This window comes from Seriola aureovittata, chromosome 22, assembly GCF_021018895.1.
Source record: "Seriola aureovittata isolate HTS-2021-v1 ecotype China chromosome 22, ASM2101889v1, whole genome shotgun sequence".
In the NCBI taxonomy this organism is placed as follows: Eukaryota; Metazoa; Chordata; class Actinopteri; order Carangiformes; family Carangidae; genus Seriola; species Seriola aureovittata.
In genome coordinates, this window is record NC_079385.1 from 7,555,388 (window position 1) to 7,575,738 (window position 20,351).

General features: G+C 42.9%; 1 protein-coding gene across 5 annotated transcripts in view; it reads left to right on the plus strand.

Annotated features, from left to right (window-relative positions):
- Positions 1 to 20,351, plus strand: part of celsr1a (cadherin EGF LAG seven-pass G-type receptor 1a) — a 94,432-nt gene that overhangs the window by 23,368 nt on the left and 50,713 nt on the right. For all 5 annotated transcript variants that reach the window (XM_056367237.1, XM_056367236.1, XM_056367238.1 and 2 more), the window contains exons 2-4: positions 15,592 to 15,947; positions 16,036 to 16,324; positions 19,614 to 19,836. In XM_056367237.1, coding sequence (XP_056223212.1) covers positions 15,592 to 15,947; positions 16,036 to 16,324; positions 19,614 to 19,836 — 868 coding nt within the window. The remainder of the gene's footprint in view (positions 1 to 15,591; positions 15,948 to 16,035; positions 16,325 to 19,613; positions 19,837 to 20,351) is intronic.

Sequence of the window (20,351 nt, forward strand, 5' to 3'; positions counted from 1 at the left end):
ACTGCGCCCACAGAGAATAGTCTTGTAAATGGGAAGTTACAGGCTTTACAGAAATGCTTTTAATGGTGCTATTATAGCTGATGCATTGAGGGGATGAATTGCACTTTGCATGCCAGATGCTGTTAACTCTGTGTTCCACATTTGCAGTACATTTCTGTCTTAATTTTCCTCTCTCAAAAGCGCACAACCCTGAGGGAATCACTAAGATCCCTGTAGATTAACATGATGAGGGCCCCAACCAGTAAAAACCCAGTAAGGGCCCATAAAACCCAGACGCAAAAAACACACGCGGAGCACAAACAGTCTTTGTAAAATGCACCTGAGCTACCCTCCACGACCTTTCTCTACTTGTTTTGTAATCCAAACAGAGAAAGAGAGAGAGAGAGCAGGGTATTTCAGTCGTGGCTTGTCCAGGCTGAATGAATCGGTGACGGCACAGGGCCAGAGGAGGATAGAAACATCAAGAGGTCAGCTGGCAGCCAGCAGCTCCAGGTGGGCTGCGAGCCTGGCTGAGCCCGACCAGCGCTCAGACATCTGCGTCTGTATCAACATTATTTCAACCCGCCGGCTGGACTGCTCGATGACTAACTGACGGACTGAATGCATGAATGAATCAATGATTTTCACTGCTTGACTGGCTGCCTGGCCGACTTATTTAATGACCGTGTGGATTCATGAATGACTCATTGATCGAGCAAATGTTTGGCTGGGTGACCAACTGGCCGACTGTGTATGAACAGCTGATACGCTACATATGTTACTGCTGTTCGTCAGTCAGGGCGATTAGCCAAAAATTCAGGATGTATTCTCAGCCTCCCAAGACTCCAACAACACTATAAATGCATACACACTTAGAAGTAGTAAAGATTAATAGGTCAGAATTTAAAACACACCCTACACACATTTTATTTGTGACTCACTGGTGCGTGTGATGTCAATCTGAATCCAGTGCAGGGATGGTGGCTCAATCACAGCCTGCACCGCCCCAAACGTAATTGAGTTTTTGGACATGTATTGGCAGCGGACATCTGAGATAACTGTATCCTCTGAAAGTGTACATCACACTGAATCTAAAAGTATCTGTCTTGTGTACATGTGTTCAGATTTGACTAAGTTATGCCCCCCCAGTTTTGGTAATGAAGTGCAATGGGGTTATAAGAAGTCTACCTTCACTACCTCCAGGAGTTGTGTCTCTTGCATTGCAGCTGCAGCTGCTGATCGTGTTGATAACTTCCCGTTGTTTTTAGAAGACCAGCATGCACCTGTCCCTTTCACCTCATGCAGTATCTTTGCCTCATGTCTGTCCCTGCACCTCTGAGCCTAACTTTTTATAGGTGGAAACTGCCCACTGCAACACGGATTGTAAATGCATTGAATGGCTATTCAAGGATAGGATTTTATTTGATGATTCCGGCTTTAAGGACCACCACACTGCTCGGTTGAACTCGATTTACACATCATTAATGAAAGAAAAAGATCTTTGAAGACATTTTACAAGCCTCAGTGTGTACGTACGTTTGCTTGCTGAGCATTCGCAGTGCCGTCTTCAGATAATTGTTAGCTTTCACTCTTCCTCTGACAGCCTGAAAGTTCCGGCTAATACATTAACGATTTATAGTGTTTCTCTGGACTTCCTGAAGTCGACAGCAGGTCTGAACGCAAGCCTCCAGGCCTCGAATTCTCGACAGGAGAACACAGGGTGAGGCAGTTGAGGAGTTTTACCGTGGCTAATTAGGGACAAAGGCAAAACTAACAATTATAGCAGCCTGCTTTTACAAAAGTCACTCTATTCCTCGGTGATCCCCTTTTTTCCTGCCTCTGTTGGAGATGACAGGAGACATAAAATGAGGAATGGCAGGCATTCTTTTCTTTTAGTGGCTAACCTTGTAACTTGCAGACTTGCGGCATGCTGAGGGGTACTTAAACAAAAAAGAGGAGAATATGTCTGATTTCCCTAACAATAGTAGTATTGTTTGAACAAAGCAGAAGTGGAAAACCCAGGGGAATAAGTGAGCGTGTCTCAATTTAACTTGAAAGCTACTCTCTTTGCTCAGCACCATTTATGTGTATATGTGGTGTATTCACCTGCATATAAATACCTTGATTCCACTAATGCTTCATTTAAGGTACAATTTTGTTTTGCCAGAGTATTTCAGGTCCAGAGTCATATGGTGTCATAATTGGACTAGTACTCACGTTAATCATGACCATAATGCAACTAAGATACTAAGATGCTAACTAAGACGAAATCACTTCATGGTTTAGAACTTAAATGTATTGTAATAATTATGTTAATAATAATAATAATAATTGTGAGGATATGCTGTTTTTCCTTGTATGAAATGATGGGAGTCTTGGAATATTGATTGTAATAAATGTATAATTTGAAGATTATGTACATTACGTCAGTATCAGGCAGTCTGTCCATTATGGCATTATTATAATTTTTGGCCATTTCTATAATACTATTACATTTACAGTGGATATTACTATGGTTGGTTGGCTTCCATGTTATGAGAATAAGAGTTTTAGTGCCAAAATATAATATGAAAATGTAAAGGTCTTGTTTTCAGATGAAAATCAGTCTCTTATTCTGGATGAGATTGTTTCTAACCTAACTGTTCTTGCAGCCGGTGTCTTTGAAAAGGGGTGGAGTTTGGCAAAGTGCCCCTTCTAATGCCAGCGGGGGTGGAGGCAGGATTGGGGGTATTGAACGGACATCCAGCGGGTGTCTGTGGCCTATTTGGGGGTGTCGTTAGGGTCAGTGTCTCCGAAGCTCTTTCCTTGCAGCGAAGAAGAAAACAACTCCACACTGGCACACATTCACACACACGCGCGCGCACACACACACACACACACACACACACACACACACACACACACACACACACACACACATACACACGCACACACACAAATGTCTTGAAAATGTGCCTGACTCTTTTTAAATTGACACAAGTCTCTTGGTTTCCCAGGGCGACCCTCACCCCCCCACCCAAACACACGTACACACACACACACACACACACACCAACCTGCCCCTCCCCTTTCCCCCCTCTGCCCCCCTCCCCCTGCTTTGTTGAAAAGAGCCAATGGTGCGTTGGCTGGTAACTAGGCACCCTATTTATCAGTTACCAGCACCAACAATAACTGTAACCCGACACCTCCTCAGAGAGAAAGAGATGGAGGAAAGTAGAGAGAGAGAGTTGGAATGAGATGGAGAAAGAAAAGAGTAAAACAGAAAATCAAGAATTTCTAGAAAAAACAAGTTTCAGTTGCTACTTACATTTAAATGATTAATATTATTATTTACCGAATCCGTTTTTTAAATGTATTTTAAGTACATTTCTTGTTCTTGCCAAGCAAAATTTAAACATTCAGTATTTTACTACTTCAATAAAATGTCGGTAATAAAAGTGAAAGAAAAAAAAACAAAAAACAAATATGTGAAAGAAAGCCAGGATGAGCAACAGCTAACGACAGAAGCAGAGAGAACGAGAGGATCTGGTGTCAGTGTAATGGATACCCGGGTCCTATTAGGCCATTCATGGCTGGGCAGCTTTTAAGAGAGCGGTGCAGGCCGACCTGTGAGCGGGCTTTTGATCATTGGGCGCCCCCCCACCAAACCGACCATTTGTCCACTGGTAGCTTATCAAAAGGGATCAATACGGAAGATTGCGGGAAAGGAGTAGTGGTGTGTGTGCATTATGTGCATTTCAATATCGTTTGTTTGTGTGTATGTGACTTCTACATTTGTGCAGAGCAGCAGAGCATGACCAACTGTTGACTAGGCTGCATGCACTTAGCATAGTGTGTGTGTGTGTGTGTGTGTGTGTGTGTGTGTGTGTGTGTGTGTGTGTGTGTGTGTGTGTGTGTGTGTGTGCGCACGTGCATTCCCGGTTATAGCTGAGTGACTTCCCTCCTATGAAACAGAATGGCCCATTTGACTCTTCACCTCTCTGTGATCTGTTGAATGAGGACTTTAAAAAGATCTAATACTGCTCATACTAATCAGCTGACCACACACACACACTGAAAGAACCCTCGCTATGGTGATAACATCAGTAGACAACACCTATCCTGCAAAAACTATTAAATACATCAAGGTGTTTGTGTTCATGTGACTCAAAATCCTACATATGAATAAGGACAGATAGATGAGAGATGAAAAAGAGGAGATTTACTTTAATATCGAGGGGGTGACCATTGTGATTCTCTCACTTTTTAATGATGGACGGCCAAGTTGGACACAAGCAAAACACACCTTTGTTTTAACTCCTTTTCACATTCAGATTAAAGAGGAAAAGTGCTGATGAATTTGATGAGATGTAACCAGCACACTCCGTTTATTCTTTTAAAGCATTATGATTTTTGGATTGTTGTTATTTGGTCAAACAAACAAACTAAAATGGTTCACTGGATTGCTCATCGCTTCATTGAAAGTTCCTGTAATCAGCGGGAGAATGAATTTGTAGTTGAGCTTCATTTAAATGCACTTTATAATCAATCATTATCTTCCATCATAAAAATCCTGCAGTTTGTTGGCTTTAGTTTTCCACCACAAAGGAACAGAGTCAACTGATACTATGTTTGATTGACATCTTTCACGTCAACAAACCAATAAATGAACCAGTGTTTGTTTGAAACAAACCAAACCGGTTATATGTGAAATCCACCAGAGTTTTCTACTTCTTCCTTTTCATCACCATGCAGCTCTGACAGGTCATAATGATGCTCATTCTAGTTTTTACACGATGTCCCGGGTTAATGGCTACCTGCTGGAGGTAATTTACAGTACAAGTTTGGACTGGTCTTTGCCTCAGCTGATCCCCGAACAGCTTTGTCCTGTGGATTTCTTGTCCACTTGATGTGCAGCATTTTCAAATGTCTCCTCCCTCATTCATTCAATCATTAATCCTTTCATCACTTCCTCCACTTTACCTGTCTTTCTTTTCAGTACGAGTATACGACAACCCCCTATTAAAAAAGCAGGTACCCACAGATATTAAATTTCAGATAGCACTAAAAACAAATCATATCAGTTGAAGGTGTTTTGAGAAAAACGGGATGACACTTACCACCACTTGATATTTGAGGTCGTTCTATTGAATGATTAATTAAAAGTGACGGTTGAATTACATTTTGCAATAGAAGTCTTCAATTAAGCTGTCTCTCAGTTGTCAGACCAGGACAGAGAAGCTGTTCCTGGATCATTTTTCTGTCTCGTTAATTTACCTTCAGACTGTGTGGGGTAAAACTTGGCCCATGTTGTTGCCTAAAGGGATTTTTTCTTTTTTTTCTTTTTTTTTTTGTCATCACATCATCTGTGTAAACAGAACCCGACGACACCTGGAAGCTGCGACCTTTGAACCTTTAATAAGAGGAAGTGGAGGGCTTTAACTCGATTAGTCGGCTCAGGAGAGCGGCCGACAGACATGGGGGCATAGAGAGAGAGAGAGAGAGAGAGAGAGAGGGCTGACACATCTAAAAGACTGAAACTTCATAAGTGCTTGAGTGAACAGCTAAGTGGATTTAACAGTGTTTTAAAATCAATTATGAAAGCAGTGCTACAGTTGGAGAGATCTGATACTGCCACCGATTGGCCTCCACATTTAGAGAGCTAATGGTGCTTGATAGTGCCCTGTTATGCCTGTGCTTTCTCTAGGCCTGATGTTGTGCAGCACAACTGGTGTTATGCTCTGAAATGTTATAATTAAGTTTGTCTGAGCAAGCCAAAGTACGCATCGCATGACACTCGCCTAATTTAGTGGACAAAGAATTTATTCCCCATTGATTCACTCAGGTTGTGGGAAACTTAATCCAGTTTCTCACAATGTTCCCTCATGCTCTGTCTCACTTCCTCATCTTCCCATTTCTACTTCTCTCTGTCCCGAGGGTGTCTTCTCCAACTTGTTGAACACCAGAATGCGATGCACACTACCAGCTGCTGATTGTATCACCAGAAACCTTGTCACAACAACACGCCTGATGCCTTTTCTTCCTCCCTCTCTGTTTTCACGTCCGCATCTGCACCTCAGTGATCAAGGTCTCTCTAGTATCTCCGTGATTAATTACCTTCTTTGGCAATAGTTTAGTGGGTGATGAGCTAACAAGTGCACTAATGCCAGTCAGCCCTCAGGCACTAAAACAAGCCAGGCGTTCATTTGGGCTCGTTTTGCATTGTCTGGCCTCCTCATCCGGGCTCGTTTAGTATTGTCTGGACAGGAACAGTGGTTCTATTCTTCTCACCCCTCTCTCCCAGGGATCCTAAATGGGACATAGATATTCTAGCTGGGTCGGTTCTTGGCCTGGCACTCGATGCCCCTGAGTGCTCTGCTTAAGTAGAGCCACCTAGGGCACTTGTGGAGGGCTTGTGAAAGTCCATTCTGCTTAAAGGTGGAGGTGGAAGGGAAGTTGATATGGCGGCGCAAGCTTCTGAACTCCCTCGTGTGCCAAGTCAAAGGTTTCAAACTGTGACATCTCGGTGTGTGGATGGTTTCTAACCCACTGTGTACACCGTACAACGTGGTGGATGTATATTGCAGTTTTCCATTGTGTTGGACAAAAAAAAAAAAAAATCAATCAATACAGCTGTGTACTCTACAAACTTAACAGCCTGCACTTCACTTGCACTTAATGAGCGTAACTGTGACTGTGTAATGTGCTGGGAGTGCTGTCAAAATGCTTTCGGGTGTACAGCAGTACTTGTGGCTAAATCAATCCAGTGTGCACACTAACATGGGACTGTGGCTGCAGCTGTTGTGTTGCTCGCTTTGTGGTTTCGCCATGTAGCTGGTGTAGCCTAATGTTCAGACCGGGAACAGCCCTACGTTAAAACAGCACAGGTACCGACAGAGACACAAAATATGATACAGGAAGGCAACAGATCCAGGAGTTTAAAGGCTTTTCTATGTATGAGCAAGAGAGACAAACTACTTCTGTTGCGATGATTGCCAGGTAACAACAAGTCCTTCAACCTGAACGACCACATAGGTTGCTTGTCCTTATCCTCAGATACGACCCATAAGAGCGTACCAGTGGCAAGCCCACCAGACCTTTGTCGTCATGGTCACAATAATTAACATACTATTAAAATTGTTGAACAGTCATAGGTAAAAGGAACACCATTGACGGTTTGGCATGGCAAACAGGTCGACCCATCCATCCACCTCACCGACTTTGTCACACTTGATACTACGTCACCCGACTACCATCTTTGCTCCTTTTGTAGTCATTGGTTGCAATAGGTTGCTCACAAAGACGACCTGTGGGCTTGTTCTTTCACTGGACAGTCTCTCAGGTTGGAACGATACAGTGCTTATGATAAAAAGTCGCCTGCTGGAAATGTGTGCTTGCATGTATTTGATTGGCCCACCCTTTGCCTGGCAGAATAAACTTTTTTGCCGATGATCCTGCATTTTTTTGCGATGGTGGCCTCACAACACCATCACAGCAGTCCCAATCAGTCCAAAGTGGAGTCTATAATGGGCCAGTTCTAAAAAACTGATTCCTCAAATGTTGTACATTTGATATGGTTGCGCTCATCCAGTGATGATGGTACCAGCTGAGTGCAAAAGAGTTCATGATGTTGTATACGTAAAGAAAAGCACTGTCAATCATGTAGCTGGTTTGACTTGACATCTGTTTCATGGAATTGCCCACGGAGCCGTTGATGGGCGTGTTTTGATATTACTACAGGAATAAATAAGAACTGCTTGGTTTAGAAGGAAAGGTGTTTCCTGTTCTGGGATTTTTGAAATGACCCCGTTCTGTCTCGTACTCCAGTTCTCTGTGCTGTCGTCCCACCTGTTCGTTCAAAGGGCTGTTTGATTGGTTCAGTCACTGATCCCGGTTCAGTCGGCGCGTCTGCGTGTAATCCCACCTGTTCTCCTGCTGTAATCGGGATGTTATCCTCCTGACAACTCAAGCACGCACCCACCCACCCAACACCCAAAAACCTCACCCACACTCCTCCCCTCTTCCACCACTCACTCCTGAGGGTGAATTGAGTCTTTTGTGTGCCTGCCGCCACTTTTCCCCCACCGGTGTGGTCACCACAGTGAGGAGGAGGATGAAGAGTTGAAGAGAGGAAGAGGTGAGAGGGAGAGAGGAGGGGAGGTCTTTGGCTTGCCCCCCCCGTAGAGCTGCAGGTGTTTGCAACTCTGCCACTATAGTTAATCAGCCTCCTGCATTAGAAGTGAAATACACACACATACACACTGTCTCCCTCCAGTTCTTTATTGCTGTTTTCATTCCCCCTTTCTTGCTCATGCCGCATATTAAATCACGTACAGTTTATCATCCTCCTTTCTCTCCCATCCTCTCGATGCCTCTGAGTCCACAGCTCCCCTCCCTCCTCCAAGATCTCCCCCCTGTCTAAAGTTGATCTCCATGTGTCTGCGAGAGTGTTCAAAGCTTAGTCCTCCCTGTCCTCAGCCCTTTGATCAGACGGACATACCTGAGGAAAAATATGGCCGACAGTTTGTGGAAAGAGATGAGAGGGTTTTTGCTGAGTGCTTCCAGATATCAGCGAACACACACACACACACACACACACAAACGCGTAAACATGAGCAGATGAGTGACAGCAGATGGGAAGTAAAGCGCTGAGTGTAAGCTGACAGAGGTTGTCAGGTAGAATCAGGGCTCTGTCAGTCCTTGTGTAAAGCTGTGATTACAATGGTAGTGAGCTGTTCTTGGCTGTGAGTTTACTTGTGTGACAAATTTAAGTTTTGGCTTTGTGATTCATCCAGAAATCATATTGTCAGTTTGACAGAAGTGCACCCGTTTGATGTGAAAAATGTTTTTAGATACCATGAAATACAATGCAGCAGGAGTCTGGTCCTATATATTTCTTTCTTAGAACACATAAATCTCTCTGTGGTCTATATCGGTTAACCCGCTGCCTCTGGCATTCCTGTGGTTAATCATCTACTCTTGGTTAGCCTTTGTTTGCATTTGAAATCACCACTGCATCTTTGTTTAGGCTAAACAATTAAAACACATACTTTATAATGGGAAAGTTGCTATTACACCCAACGAAGTGAGTTTTTTCTTACCCATACAGGGTTTTACTGCAGCTGATGAGGCTGATTTCAATGATGGATCCATGATTTGCTCCAGTTGTCCTTTGTAACCGTTGAAACCTTTGAAATGGAGCTGCCATTATTTCATTAGAATCGTCTTTTCATTGTTGTAACTGTGTAACTATGTTAATAATAATAATACCTGCCCCATATATCCCACCTGTACTTTTAGACATCTTATCTAATTTGAAAAGTCAGCAATTTTAACTTCTGTGACAATATGTAAGTATGTGTTTGATGGCAGCACTCGCTACAGCAGAGAGCAGCCAGGGCGACAGTCCAGGCCGCCATGAGTGCTAGTTTCGACGCTACTGTTTGGTCACTCAGACAGAATCGATAACACTTCACACTTCACTTCTTTTTTTTCTGCTGTAAAAAAAAAAAAAAAGCTTTTAAAAGCTGGTCAAATATTTTCGAGGTAATTGCCGTGCCCCCCCCCCCCACTAACTAAATCCCCCAACTTGTCTTGGTGCCAGTGTGTGAGAGTCACTCCTTTACCATCCTCAGCTGTCGTTTCCTGCTCTCCAGTCTCCGAGTCATTTCTCCCTCATTTCCTGTTCTTGCTAATCTCTTTTTTTCCGCTCGTCTGTTATTCCCGCAGCAGCGGCTTTTACTTCTTTTGATTGATGGTGCTTTGATTGCGCTCACCTCAGTGTGATTTTTTTTGCGGGGTGATTCCCCTCTGCTGTCAGCGTACAGGATGTCTGTCAGTGTGTCTGCAGGCTGCTGATATGTGATCTGATGCTGAGAGAAAAGACGAGAAAAGGAGATGAGACTTGACATGATGTTGGACTCTGATCAGAACGGTTGGAATTACTATTGGGGGGCAACACTTCCTTTGAGGAAAACTAAAATGTCTTAATAGAGTACGGGCACATAAAGAATGATTGAAGAGATGAGAGAGATTATGGAACTAAGTTGAGAGCAGTTGAACGTTATTGTTTTGGGCAGTTCTTCCTATCACAGATGTTTTAATGGGAACTGGAAAGAGAAAAGAAAAGAAAAGAAAACAGAAGGAGAAATACACTGCTCAAAGTGTGTGTCTGTGTGTGTGTGTGTGTGTGTCTGTGTGTGTGTGTGTGTGTGTGTGTGTGTGTGTGTGTGTGTGTGTGTGTGTGTGGGTGTGTGTGTGTGTGTGTGTTTGATCAACTCTAAAGTCAAGCTCAGTGTTTGTTTTCCCTTCCTGATAGAGGTGTTCAGGTGTGTCCAATAAGGAGGAGCCGACGGTTGAATTCCTGCCCAGTGATTGGCTAGAAGCCACTCAGGTTACAGGCTTTGTATTGATTCAAATATCTGAAACCTTTTCTTCTAAAGTGGAGGCAGAGAGAGAGAAGAGAGATAGAGAGAGAGAGAGAGAGAGAGAGCGGGGGGAGAAAGAGAAAATTGGGAGGGAAGGAGGGAGAAAGTCGCCTGCTGCTCTCTGGGATTTGAAAGTACCTGACGGGGAGTTTTTCATTGGCTGCTCTTCTGTAAAACTTTAACTGTGCTGTAAAAAATGTTGCAGGGGTGAAAAAATGGCAGAGAAGAATTTTTTTTTTTTTTTTTTTTTTTTACAATGCCCTGTCGTATAGGCTTCCTGCCTTAATAATGGTAGGTCTCCCTGGAGGTTGTAACATTTTAAGCTCTCAATTTCTGTTCTCTTTAGTTGTGGTAAATGTCAGCAAGATGGAAATAACTTCATCTGCTGATCATGACTAATGAGGAAGGAAACAGGTTCAGTTTGGGTATTTTTACAAGTAAAACTGGTGTTTTTTTCCTTGATCCTTTCAACAGCCTCAAGAATTAAAAAAAGAATGAAAAGAAAGCGGTGGACTATTAATTATTTCAACCCCTCACTGAGAGTTCAGGACGGCAAAACTGATCCTCCTCTCTGTGTAAAAGGGGGTGGGTAAAGTGTGTCTCTCTGGTGGGCTCGACACCTCTCTGAAACCTGTCGGAGCGACAGATGTCTTGTTTGTTTGCTATTGTTTTACAGACCGTCCCTCCCAGTAACTGACTAAACAGTGTTGTTGATTTTTACACCGCGGAGTTGGGGAGGGGCGACGGCCACCAGAGTTGAAGTCGACTGCATCTCTGTACAACATGTATATGCACATTCATTTCCAAGAGAAAGGTCCCGTCTTGTCTGTTGTATTTTCGTGGATATGGATAATTATGTCCTCAATGATATTGCTTTTCTGTAGGAAAAAGGGCCTTGGATACAGTTTGATTATAATTTGGTGACAGTGTCATTACCACTAATTATCTCATTTCATTCAACTCTGAATGAAATTCAAATGTGGTATTGCATAAGATTTTCCTTGCCAGTTTTTCTTCTTTCAAATCAAGTTAATAACTACAAAACTTAATAGGATTTAGTGTGTATTTAAGTGTGTATATATATATATATATATATGTGTGTGTGTGTGTGTGTGTGTGTGTGTGTGTGTGTTTTTATGTGCAAATGTGTGTGTGTGTGCTTGTCGCTCACAGTGACAGCTGCATGGAATGCGTGTGTGTACAATTTACTTTGGTTACAACGAGCACAAACCACAGACGGACACCTGTGTGTCTGTGTGTGTCTGTGTCTGTGTGTGTGTGGGAGAGAGAGAGAACTATATAGTCTTACAAGCACACAGGCAGCTGACAGACAAAAGTATTGGCTTATTTGTGTGTCTGTAATCGGCACAAGTGTGTGTTCATTTGTCCTCATGCACAAACACAAGCGTGTCACTGGGGCGGCTCGCTTCACAGCTCATTAACGGCCCTTATCACCTCTGCAGCCCTCACCACCTACGCTGCAGGCCTCTCACTGGCCCTCTGATAATATCTTCTTTTGTTTGCCAGTAATTAATCCACCTACAATGTAATAAAAACAACCCACAATAATGACTAAACTAACAGATTCCAATTAATGCCATCAATCGTGCAAATTAATTTATTTGGACACACATTCATTAGTGCTGTCAGGCTGTAAAAGTGCAATAACTGACTCATAATGTGCTGTAATGCTTTTAAATGTGTTAAACCAACAGTGCAGATACAATTTATGCCAGCTAATAGAGATAAGAGGGTGTGCGAGTTAATTAATGATTTACCCATGATACTTCAAAAGTGTTCAGCCACGGCTTTGATACTCGCACTTCTTGTTTTTACTTGGAGGGTTGACTATTAAAAAAAACTCACAGTAGTATTAAGTCCTTTTAAACCTGTGTGTGTCTGTTTGTGCTCATCTGCTTTTGTGTGTATGTGTGTGTGTGTGTGTGTGTGTGAGGGTGATGGCATGCTGACACACATAGGATTCTTTTTTCCATGGTATCTCCCTGTGACACACCCTTTCCATGGGTTCAGCCCATCCTCTGCCTGTGTGTGTGATCCCATGATAGCAGCTGGTGGCCTCTATAAATAGTCCTGGTTGGGGTGCCCCTGGAAAGAGAAAGGAAACAAACAACTATCTTGTAAAAGCGTATCAGATGTAAAATCTTAATTATTTTATTAATTCTCGGTGTTGGTCAGAAAGTCATTTTTGATAAGAAAGGTAACAGATACTATCTTCTTCTTGCAGTATGTAAAAAGCAACATGTTGCAGTGCTCGGGCATGATTGCACAGCTAATGGGATCTCAATTAGGGTTTTCTCAGCACTGCCACCTTGTCTTCTTCTGCCTCATAAATTCTGCTTCTCATCTCCCCCTGATCCCTGTGTGTGATCTTTTCCCTCATGCTCCGACATTTTTGGATCCAGTACTGGTCTCCTATGGCGCTCTGCGGTGTCGCTGCTCTTCTTGATCTTTCACACCAATGTTTCCCTCCCTCGCCACCACCGTCATGTGCCAATCAGACTGCCCCACCCGCTTCAGGAGGCTAATAATTCTTACAGCCCCGACTGCATCATAGTGTAGTTTACTTTAGTCAATAAATAGCTTGGCTTGTGTATAGAATAGGTGATGAAGTCCCGTGTCAGTCAGCGTCTAAAGGACATACACTGAGCATTTGCTTTCAGTGTGTAGTCTGTGTGTTGGTTTGTGACATGTAGAGAGAAAAAGAGAACAACCATGAGCCATTAAAATACTTCTACTTTCTAAATCATAATAGCATGTACAGTAACATCTCCGCCACATTGTGAGTCCACGCAGGCTAACTGTGCAGTATTTGTATGTGTGTAAACTATAAGCTGATGGATCTCTGGCGGCGAGTGGGATACCATTGTGTTCCCAGACACAGAGGGAGAGACAGGTGTGGGGAATAAACACAGTAGCCAGCAGATACTCTGTCTGTTAGCAATGTGTTGAATGAGCACCTCCATTCCAGGACATTACACCACAGCTGCTGCTTAATGTCACTGCCCTGCAGAGTGACTTGTTAATGCGTGTCTGAATTTGTGTGTGTGCTCTTTTTGTTACTCTTGTTACCACCCACCTTGATTTATGTCCCTGCAGCCGCGATCGCAGCAATAGCTTGGCTACACTGAACGAACTGACCCTCATGTTGCCTCCCTTTGTGAGTTATTCATCCGGATGCAGTTGGATTTGACCTCCAGTCTGGTTAGCAGTTAGCATGAGGCTAGCCCGATGAACCGGCCTGTCCACACCCTGCTCTGATTGACAGTGCATCTGTGTTTGTGTGAGGAGGAGGTTTAAGGTCCTGAGAAATGACCTCATGTATGTCTGAGAGTGACAGGGCACCTGTGCCCGAACCTCACCATGACTCTTTCACCCCTAAACCTACACACAGATATACCACACACTCCAGTGCTCGGTATGGTGCAGCAAAGCTGTGCAATCCGACCCATCTCCCCATCCCGCTTCAACAGTATTATCCCCCCTGCCAATTTCATCTGGCCTCACCACCTGTTGTCAGCTGTATTTCACCCAGCCCGTGCACTCTGCAGCCTATAGCCTTCTGTTTCCCTCCATATGCACTAGAGCTTACAGTTGTGCTAGAAGTAGGTCTGAGACCAGACCCAGCCCTCCCCAGGGGCAGAAATCCTAGACTGATCCAATTACTCCCAGCCAAGGCTTGAATCAGAACGAATCTGCAGCGACTGGCAACTACTTAATTCAATCTAGAGGCAGAAGTGTTACACAGTAAACAAGTCAAGCTGTTGAGCTGGCGAGTAAAAAAGCGCAGAGAGGGCAAAAGACATAGGACTGGGTCTAACCAATATGTGTTAAAGCTGTGCTTAGCAAATATTTAGCATACATTAGCAATAAGCCCTGCGCAGACTTGAAACTGACCGTTAGTTATATTAGAATTTAGGGCACGGTTAGCATCTCTTTTCTATTCTGTTTGTCTTTGGGAAGATTTCTTGAGGTGACTTTGCCATGTTGTGTTTGCAAGAAAAAGTCTTTTACACTTTCATAATACTGTAACCTCTATATTACAATACAAAAAAAATTCTGCTCCTTTATTTCCATGTCAAAAGATTATCAACTGGTGACGGTGCTAACGTTTTGCTTCGGACATGCAGCTTTAGCCTCAAAACTTTTTTGTCTCATTACGTAGCACTGAATTAGCACAATATCATGTATGTAGCCATCAAATAAATATTTAAGACCCTTTTGCAACTTTCTGTTTTTTAAACAGGTCAGCTGGAAACATTAAAAAGTCAGCAAGAGCCAGTTTTCAATCAACTCAAGCAGCTAACGCTAACTAACTAGCAGTTGTCATTTCAGCTGACCAAAAATGAAAAGGCCTGGTTTGTCCACCCACTTTTTAAACGAATAGTCACACATTTTGCGTCATCAATCTGCCATTGTGTTGGTGCTTGATTTTAAATCTAATTTGATTCTTAAAACATTTTGATAATTATATTTTCATATTTAAAATGCAGGATGAATGTTTTTTTTCTTATTTAGCTGGTCACTTAAACTTTCTGTTAAAGAATAAATTTAAAAAAAAAAAAAACACACACACATAATTTTTCTACATTAATAACATACAGCCAGAGAATGGCAGAGAAGCGAGAAAGCAGACCAGACAGTAAATCCAGGCAATATGGCCGTCACATCTCTTCAAGGGCATAAGCGAAGAAAAGAAATACTGTATACACACACCTTGACAGGAAGTAAATCATTACTACTGTATTGTATAGCAGGTGTACAGTCAGCTGTTTTTACTGGAGGAGGTGTCTTTTATTTTGAAAATGACAAAAGCCTTCTGATAGACTTTTCTCAACTTTCGTTCTCTTATTACTCCTCGGAAACCTTAGAAACACCTTTGGCTTACAAGTGTGTGTTGTGGTTGGCTAAATGTGACCTTCTTCTGCTCTGCTGATATGCACTGTATCTCAGAAAGCACTCACCTTGCTGAAACCTGGCCTCATGTCTAAGAACACAAGACTTGATTTGGGTCCTTTTGTTCTGTGTCGGCAAATTTGTCTGTCTTTGAACTTTTGTTTCAGTCTACACAGTTAAGTTTACTCTTGTTAACATATTACATCTAAACCTGTTGCCTTGTTATCATTTACTGCCATAGAGCTGCCAATAAGTGTGTAATAGTCAAATATCTACTCTCTCTTTCTTCCAGATGGCATCCATCGTGTCGTGGCTCGCTGCACACTGCGTGTCACCATCATCACCGATGACATGCTGACCAACAGCATCACTGTGCGGCTGGAGAACATGTCCCAGGAGCGCTTCCTCTCTCCCCTGCTCACCCTCTTCCTTGAGGGCGTAGCGGCTGTGCTCTCCACCAAACGGGAAGCAGTGTTTGTGTTCAACATCCAAAATGACACCGACGTGCAAGGCTCCATCCTCAACGTAACCTTCTCGGCGATGCAGCCTGGAGGCGCCCCGGGTAAAGGGACGTTCTTCCCATCTGAGGAGCTGCAAGAGCAGATCTACCTAAACAGGACTTTGCTCCGGCTGATATCTTCTCAGGAGGTACAGACACACAAGTGCACATCACATTAATGGAGGAAATCCAAAAACAGATCCATTAACGTGACTGAAATTTTCCTCTTCTCTCCAGGTGCTGCCGTTTGATGACAACATCTGCCTACGCGAGCCCTGTGAGAACTACATGAAGTGTGTATCCGTGCTGAAGTTCGACAGCTCCCCTCCCTTCATCGCCTCAGAGACGGTCCTGTTTCGGCCCATCCACCCCATCAACGGGCTGCGCTGCCGCTGTCCGCTCGGTTTCACCGGGGACTACTGCGAGACCGAGATCGACCTGTGCTACTCAGGACCGTGCAAGAACAACGGCAGGTGCCGCAGCCGAGAGGGAGGATACACCTGCGAGTGCCTGGAAGACTTCACAGGTGAGTTGGAAAAAAAAAAAAAAAAAAAATTAAACAAATGTTGAACAAATGTTAGTACTTATTTTATTTTAAAAGAAGTCAACATGAATTATCTGAGTATCCAGTTTTTTCTGCTCAGACCCATTAAAAACTATCAAAATTGTTATGACGAGCGGATTTTGCAGTTTATAGCAAACAAATGATGTTGGTGACAACCTTTTTCACAGTTAGTCTCTTCTTCTTACCATGTATTTTTTTTGCCTTAACAACACTATACTGTATTGTGCTTAATACAAATGACTATATTATTAATATGTGTGTCTTAAAACAACCGCAGAAGACTTTTTTTCTCCAAAGAAAACTACAAAAGTCTATTATAAGCATGTGCAGGGTTTCCTTTTGTGTCTCACAATAGCTTTAATGACTTGTACAAAACTGCCAAACCACACTGACAGGTTGTAAAAGCTCTCAACACCTATTGTTGTAGCTTGAGGTCGACCCCAGTGCAGGAAGAGAAAACATGCTTTGTAATACTGTAGGTATAGCCATCTCCGCACACACACATACACACCTTCAGTACAGTAGATTTATTGCTGTATAGAGGTGTGAGGAATGCTGACTATACTGGCTAAACCAGATCCGTCTCAAATATCACTTAACCCATTACCCAAAACCACATTAGCTTTAATAACTTTAAAGCCTTAAAACTCACAATAGAGTGAAATATAACTATAATTTAAAGCAGCTCCAATAATTTTTGAATTAATATTGGAATAAAAGCCAAATGGTCTGTCTTCCTGAAAGCTGTGAGTTGAAGTGACTCTTCCTGGCATTCACATGGTAGATGAGCTATGGGAAGAGTCGGAAGCTTTCATCATTCCCATTGAAAATCACTTTCTGAAATATTTCCCGATGCCAGTGATCTTCCCTCCACAACTTCCCCCTTGTACATCTGATACCTGCCGGACAGTCCCCGCTCCTCTGTCTCCCCCTAATAGAGCCTAGAGGGCTCTGACAACCTCCATCCCTCCTCTCCCTCCGTCTCTCCCGACACTCTACCTCTCCTCTCCTTCTCTTCCTCCATCTTATCTGATGTAATTACCTGATTATAGCTGCCCTCTCCCGCCTTCTTCTCCTCCTTCCCATGTCCATCCTCTCCACTCACCCGTCATATTTCCCTTACCTACATCTCGCTGGCCCAGCTTTGAAGGTCACAGTTCAACTCCAGATAGTCAGGGCCCATCAGGGGCCATTAGGGGGCTGATGACAGCGGGGGCCCGCTCTGTCCTCCTTGGGTTTCCTACATTACAGGGAAATAGATCCTTATAATTCTCCCTCGGAAAAAAGGATTATGCTGAGGAGAGAAGGGCCATTAGCTGGTTCCAGGCAGTGGTGTCGGGGGTCTGTGTGTGTCCTGGGTGGAGGGCTCTTGTCTGGACAGCAAGTTGACACACAACACTGCATGGGACATAGAGGCACCTATTACAAATAATATTACAGTCAGAAAGAGATCTCCTGGTGTATTAGTGGAGGAATTTAAATGAGCAGAGCCAGGAAACTGGGCCCAACTCACTGATTTTGGACAAAGCTAGATCCACATGGTCATTTAGCTGGAATTTCCCATGGAGAGAGCCACTGCAGTAAGTAGCTGAATTAGATAATGTAATATAATAAATTTGATATTGACAAGCATTGTAGCTGTAGATATTACTCACCTCAGTAGAGGCAACTGAGGCTGCTGGTCAGTCATTATCACGTCAAATGCAACTGTAGATTAAAAAGTAAATATCACAATTAATTAATCTAATTTCTCTAATCTTATGGTTCTTGAGAAGAGGTGGAAATGCAAAAAAAAAAAAAAAATATTCCAAATATATTCCATTTCCAGGTCTACAACAGGACCAACAGTTAAAGGTGCTTTGTTTACACTCAGACCTGTTTTGCTTATGTTAAGTGTTACCTACCAAAACGTTCTACATATATCCTTTAGGGCAAACAACACATTCCTTCCCCATAAAACACTTGCAAAGCTGCACATGTGAATTGCACCAACCAGATGCCTGTGTGTCCCAGTCATGGGTGTATTGAAGAGAACTGTTCAGCGATGGCACGCCATTCATTCCTGTGAGAGCTGCTCACTTGGTGCATCTGACCGGATCCAAATTCTGATAATAAAGTCATGTGTCTGGTTTATGATGGTCAGAAATATATTTTCCATTTGACAACTGATCCTTTACCTGTGATTATGTATGGGAAACTTGTTTTTAGTGTCAGTTAGTGCCATGTGATCAGTTTCTGAGAATGAAAGACTTGAATCTGTTCCACCTATTTGGTCCATTTTATCAGGTGCCAACAACAAAGTCCCTCTAAAAACAGAAATAACATTTCTCCACTGACCAATAGCCCATACCTGCATATTAAAGCACTGATGAATAATCACACTGACCTATTTAGATGCCTTAAACGTAAAGTTCATTTAAATGTAATTCTGGGCTATATTGTACATGGCTAGTTAAAGTAGATGTAGAAGTAGTTCTGGGAAAGTGGGAAAACACAGTGGATGTTTTCTGTAACTTCATAAAACCCTAGTTGGAGTGACGCTAACAAGGATTTAGCTGGTCAACTTTTATCTGATCTTTACATGGTTTAAAAGTATCAGCATGAGTTCAGCCACGGATGGAACTTAATAGAGGAATGTTATCCCTGTCTTCAGCTCTTTCTTTCTTTCTTTCTTTCTTTCTTTCTTTCTCATGTTTTTGCTCTTCTCACTCCCTTTCCACCCTCCTTGCTTCTCTTTTATCTCCCATCCTCTCTCTTCTCTCCAAATATGGCCAAATTACTTAGTGGCTAAGACCTGTGCATCCCAGAGAAAGGCCTATAAACAGGGCTTTGTAGTTGCTGCTAGTGTTTAGATAGAGCCTTTCTTGAACTGATATTTTAAAAGGGGCCTTAACAACAAAACACAAACCTGCAGACTCAATAGGGGAAGGTACATGTGCTTGATTGATAATCAAAGGCATCTTATTAAAACAACTGGATTCCAATCAGCTGATTTGAAGTCTGTAGTTCAGTCAAGGGTGGACAACATGCTTCACAGGAAAGATGAAAGGAAAATGAATTGAGGTGATATGACAGGTAATTTATCATTCACATAGCATTGAAGTTGCAACACACAGCTCATACACACTATGCATACACTGAGATATATGGACGAGGCTTGAATGTCAAACCAAGGCATTTTGGGATGATACTGCAGTACATACAACAGTTGCAACACAACACAGTGATTTCTCCATCTTTTTTCACACAGGTGAACACTGCGAGCTGAATGCATCATCAGGCCGCTGTGTGCCCGGTGTGTGTAAGAACGGCGGCAAGTGTGTCAACCGGCTGGCAGGCGGTTTCATGTGCCAGTGTCCACCAGGGGAGTACGAGAAGCCCTACTGCGAGATGACCACCCGCAGCTTCCCCGGACAGTCCTTCATCACCTTCAGAGGCCTGCGGCAAAGGTTCCACTTCACCGTCTCCTTCATGTAAGTACTGTCTTAACCTTGCTTTCCTCTTTTGTTCCTCTCTTCCATACTTCTACCCCCGCTTCCCTACCTTATTAATTTACCACTAACTGCCAGACACTCCCTTTTGAATAACTGTCTGGATGAAATTCAGCTGAAAATAAAGGTAACTGATTACGCCTCAAGCTTTCCGCTCTTGCATGTCACAGCCACAGCTTCCAATCATAAAAGTGGCAGATTTACCACTCAAAATGTTAAGTCATTTTTAGAAACAATGGATCCTTGATTTTAGAGAGAGGTGGACAAAAGCAGCTCAGATCCAGTGACTTGATTTTTCTGGCTGAAATAACAACTTTTTATTTATTTATTTATTTGGTTACTGACAGTAGTTAATAATGTGCTTCTCTGCCTTGGAATTAATGCAAATTGTTACTACTCTACATAGTAAGCTAGTTAGCCAAGCAGGCTAACGATGACAGCTAATGTTAGAGTAGATAAACACACGGTTTAATCCATTATTTACATTTACGTCCTCC